Source organism: Gavialis gangeticus, unplaced genomic scaffold (genome assembly GCF_001723915.1).
Source record: "Gavialis gangeticus isolate Ggan-Ray unplaced genomic scaffold, GavGan_comp1, whole genome shotgun sequence".
Classification (NCBI taxonomy): domain Eukaryota; kingdom Metazoa; phylum Chordata; order Crocodylia; family Gavialidae; genus Gavialis; species Gavialis gangeticus.
In genome coordinates, this window is record NW_017729034.1 from 22,060,062 (window position 1) to 22,065,343 (window position 5,282).

General features: G+C 43.0%; 1 protein-coding gene across 1 annotated transcript in view; it reads right to left on the reverse strand.

The window, feature by feature from the left end:
* SPDYA (speedy/RINGO cell cycle regulator family member A) overlaps positions 1-5,282 on the reverse strand; it is a 23,953-nt gene that overhangs the window by 7,207 nt on the left and 11,464 nt on the right. Inside the window, exon 5 of the mRNA XM_019527387.1 lies at positions 3,904-4,204. Coding sequence (XP_019382932.1) covers positions 3,904-4,204 — 301 coding nt within the window. The remainder of the gene's footprint in view (positions 1-3,903; positions 4,205-5,282) is intronic.

The following is a 5,282-nucleotide window of genomic DNA, read 5'->3' on the forward strand; positions in this document are numbered from 1 at the left end:
CCATTTTCTTAATGAGAACGGGGTGAGAGACAGTGTCAAAAGCCTTCCGGAAGTCCAGGAAGACTATGTCCACTGCTACCCCTGCATCTAATGATCTGGTGATCTGATCGTAAAAGGCCACCAGGTTGGTCTGACAGGACCTGCCACTGATGAACCTGTGTTGGTTGCCCCTAAGCATGCAGTCCCCTGCTGGCCCCTCCTGGATGTGTGCCAGAATAATTTTCTCGAACAGCTTGCCTAGGATCGAGGTAAGACTAACTGGCCTATAGTTTCCCGAGTCCTCCTTCCTCCCTTTTTTGAAGATGGGAACCACGTTGGCCCTCTCCAGAGCACCATGAGTGCTCGTAAAACCGTGCCAGGGGACTTGCAATGACCTCAGCCAGTTCCTTTAGAACTCTAGGGTGGAGATCATCCGGACCGGCTGACTTGAAAACGTCCAGCCCCTCCAGAAGCTCCCTAACTAAATCCTCACTAATCCTTAGCCCAGATGTGCCACCCCCGGGGCCCAAGGGGGGCCCAACGGGGAGGTGGCTGTTCTGGTCCCTACTTAGGAAGACGGAGGCAAAGAAATCGTTAAATATGTTAGCTTATATATAACTGTAGCCTGGACTGTTTAAAAGAAAATTGAACTTGTGTTGCTCACAACCTTAACCTTAGAACTCACAGGATAAATACAAGTTAGGGCTTTGGCACAGCTTACCTTAAAAATATCATAAAGGCATTTAAAGTGAGAACATTAATTAGTTAAGGGGTTTTAAAGTGCCATAATTACCCTGTAAAATGTTTCAAATAGATGCCACTACAGCTGAGGTTTATCTTTGATTCATTTGCCCAGGACATTGCAGGGTAGTATACTGATACTCTGGGGAATTTCTTTCATTCCACTGGCATCCCAGGATGCACATATGTCAGCTACTACTTTTTCCCACCCACCAAATTTCTAGGGGTCTCCCTGCCCCTCTCCCCAACTTCCATGCTTTGCAGGGAGCCCCAGGGCCTCAGTTAACTGGAGACCACATGGTGGGGGAAGCTTCATTGTGCCTTCTCAGTACGCCTGGTCCCATAACCCCCGTTTCTCAACTCTGCCCTGGTATCTGCTCTGTGCCAGGCAGCAAACATTGGTTCTCAGCCTTGTGTCCTGGCTAGTCTTTCCCTCCCCCAGACCAGAACATTTCCTCCACCCTAGCCAGCATTTCTAACCCAACTGTCCCTGCCACTGAATCCCAGTTCACTGAGACACTTGCAAAATTTTAGTCCTTTAATTTTTTTTTCACTCCTTTCTCTTTATTCCCCCTCACCTCACTTCAAACAGTTTTTCAGGATTTCTCCCCTCCTATCCTCTACCCTGGCTAGGCTCCTGCTGACTGTGGAAGGAGGGAAGCCACAGGCTGCATGCTAGTTTCTCCAAGGTACATTGCAAAAATCTAGTTGGTCTAATAAAAGATATCACCTCTACCACAACTTCTGATTCCTTTTGCCTCTAGACCTATACAGCTACAACCTGAATGCCATATTTTTGTGACATCACAACATTTCACAGATTTCTGACATTACACAGGTAACCTGTGCTAAAGCCCTTACTTTCACTACTGTTACTTCTAACGAACAGGAAGTCTTAGAAGAAATAGGGTTGGAGGGACCTCCAGAGGTGATTTAGTTCAACAGCCTGCTCATGGCAGTATTATCCCTGACTAAACCATCTGAGCCAGTTTAGATAAGCTGCTATTAAAAACTTCTAAGAGATGTTGTGGAAACTCCATCCTTAGGTAATCTGTTCCAATGCATAATAATAATAATAAAAAAAAATCTTAATATTCAACCTAAATTTCTTTGCTGAAATGTAAGACCATTACTTTTTGTCCTGTCTCTTGCTGTCAGAGTATAGTTTCCTCTTTATAACCACCATTCAGATCTTTTTAGACTTAATCAAATCCCCCCACAGCCTTCACTTCTCCAGACTAAATAATCCCAGTTCTTCCAACTTTCCTTCATAAATTACAGTTCCTAGACCTCTAATTAATCAGAAAGAGTTTAATTAGCCCTTTCGGATACCAAATTATATGAGTGATAGCTCCCAACCATCTACATTGAGTACGTCTCCCATCTCAATTACACTAGGCACATCTACATGTGTAATTAATGCTCCCAGAGTCGTTTGAGTGAGTGCCCAGGAGCAAAAACTGGAGTATGTTGCTCCAGAGCGTATTCATGTGCAGCACATTGAGATTGGTTAGAGCAGCCCTGGCTGACAGCAGTCCAAGGCTGCTCTGACCAGACTCAGTGCGCTGTAGAGGGGCTGGCTGGGGCACGAGGGTGCTTCAGTGTGGGGCTAGCTGGCAGGCAGCCCCCACAATGAAGCACCCTTGTGCCCTAGCCAGTTGGGTGGCGTCTACATGTGTGCTACTGTGTATGAAAAAACTCCAGAGCAGGCTGGTACTTGTATTCACTTGTAAACACTGACATTTACTGTGCAGCTAATTAGGCAATTTCGCAGTAAATGTCTAGTGTAGATGCACCCACTGAAATGTATTTTACGAAGGCTATAAAAAGATGTTGCCAAGGACACCTGGGGTGTTTTATTAGATGAAACAGACATCTCCTGTTGTCTTGCAGGAATGCTCAGATGTGTCTCTGCAAATGGGGAAACCCTGGGTTTCCCTGTTAGCAGAGACATACCCCAAGTCAAATTCCCTGGATGTGCAGCTCTGCAGATGGGGGAACCTGAGCAATCTCTCCTGGGGCTTTAGGGGCCTGATCCTGTATCTTGTGAATAGGAATTCCTGGACCATACTGGATGCGGCCCCTGAAGCTGCCTGGACTCTTCCACCATAAAGCAAATAGATGTCTACTGCAAAATAGTGGCACAAATTTATACCACTTATGCTATGGCCACAAATATAGGGCATTTGTGGCACAAAGAGTGTGGACATCTGTTTGCTTGGCCTATGTGCCACCATAAACATTATTATGGTGGCACAAAGTCAACATGTTTTCAGCCTAAGAGGAGTAAACAGCCAGGATATGAATGAAAGTATCATTGATTATGCAATGTTTCTAAGCCTCTTAAGGTCAAGGAAAGGGATTTTCTACATTTTTGCAACATGTTATCAAAGTGCACTTGTTGGTAGCTTCTGTCAGGATCCCTCTAGCCCCCAAACCATCAATCTGAGTTTTAACAGAGACCAAGGATTTGATAAGCATGAAGATCACACTGTGCTCTTAGTACTAGAGACATTCCACCCCTTTGCTAATATTCCTTCTGATCAAAATTAAGACATATTGACAGGGTGGAGCTTTTATTGTTAGTGCCTCCATGATACCAGTTCTATAGACTAAGTGCCTCAAGCCATAGTCTCTTCTTTCACACACATTACAGTCACACATTGAAAAACTTACATGAGAACAGGGCTATAAAGTGATTTGTTTCTCTCTGTAAGACTGCAACAAACCAATTAAGAGGAAAGCGGAAAAAATGTAGTCCTAGTTCATACAAAACACTATAACTTCACATGGAATGTTTTACCAGTGCAGAAGTACAGGCAGTTTATATAGCAAGCACTCTGTGTGGACAAAGTGATAACAGCAAACCTGTACTTGGTATAAGAAAATTGCTCATTACCACTTATAGAAGCTATGATAGTACAGTTTTGCATATAAAATTGTATTTACCCTAGAAGCTACTGGTGACACTGACATGTTAGTGAGGGCTACCACCTCTTAACACATGAACTTAACTCTGTTACCAGAAACCAGCAGTATACGCTTAGTTTCAGTCCTGTAAGAGCTGGATGTTTTAAAAATACTGATAAATGTAATAGATCTGCTATACAGGTCACTTGCAGTCTACTGTAATAACACATGCATGTAAGACAACTAAATGAAAGTTACAGTACTGAACCCTACCTTGGAAATAACAGGAAGTAGGAGGATCAATGAGCATTTTTTCAACTGGGAAAGTGTCCTTCAATTCCTGAGATGGATATCGCTCCATCATCTCTAAAGTGCCAGTAGAGGAAGAGGATGAGGATGATAATCCTAGTCCTACAAATCTTCCTTTCTTACCACAAAGTGAACAATCTATGGGTGTAGCACTAGGTCCTCGTGGCATCTGTACTTCATCTCTGCTGTAATTTCTCACAGCTCCACTGTGATGCATGGAACGTTCTCGCTGCCATATATAATGTGTTGGAGCAATAGCCATCACCTATGTTAGAAATAAATTCTGTATGGAACCAGAATCAGGAAAAACAACAAGCAAACCTTGAAACCAAAACAAACCTATTAGTATTCAAAAGCATTTGTTTATCTTGGAAGATGGTACCTTGGTATTAAATTGATCAATGCAGTTCAAAGAATGAGTTTTTGCAAAAATTTGGTGACACAATATGACCATTTCATTGCTAACTGATGTAATTAGTGGGGATGGGAATCAACACTCAGCTTCCATAATACCAGCTTCCATAACACAATATCTCAATTTTCAGAAACAAATTTCATTCAGTTAGCATGTTATAGAAGCTGCAAGTGCTTTTTTCCTGTCTGAACTCCTGAATGATTTTTTTAAATTCCCCTGACTTTAGAGTTTGGCAAAGTCTTGTGCTGTTTCACTTAGTGTGAAATCCATTGTGAATTATATCATGCTTTCCAAAAATAGATGATGTCAAAGTTTCAATATAAAGCCTCCCAGCAAAGAAACTGCCTGAGAGATATTACAACATTTCCCTGGTCATAAATCTGATACAGTTCTCTTGGAAGCAGGGTGCAACCATGCAGTTTCACAGTTTGTTATTTTATGAAAATAAAAGAGAACCTCTTCTGTTCCAAATTCAGACAATACATGCCTTTTACATTCATTAAAGTTCCAAACCCCAAGGATAAGTCCAAGCCATTACAGGCAGTTGGAATAAATCTAAATACTACATTTATTTAAATCCAAGATAACTTTGAATGTACAACCCCCAATAATTTGATTCTATCCATGGAAATGTATATGTTTGTTACAATTTTTCATGTATAGAATATAATTATTGGTGTGTCTTCTTCAATTCATCCCTCTGCCCCCAAGTACTAAGCAGAGAAAGCAGCAGTGGAGGGGCAGGCAGCTTGACTGCCACCCTTTGCCCCTATACCCCTACCCCTTGTCCTCCCTGCACTTGTCTGCTTTGCCACCTACCCCCGCCCACTATGGTGCATGCACCTGCCTTCCCTATACCTCGCCACAGTGACTGTGGCCCCTGCTGCCTCCCCCATGCCTGCATCCCCTGCTGCCTGCCCCCCCCCCC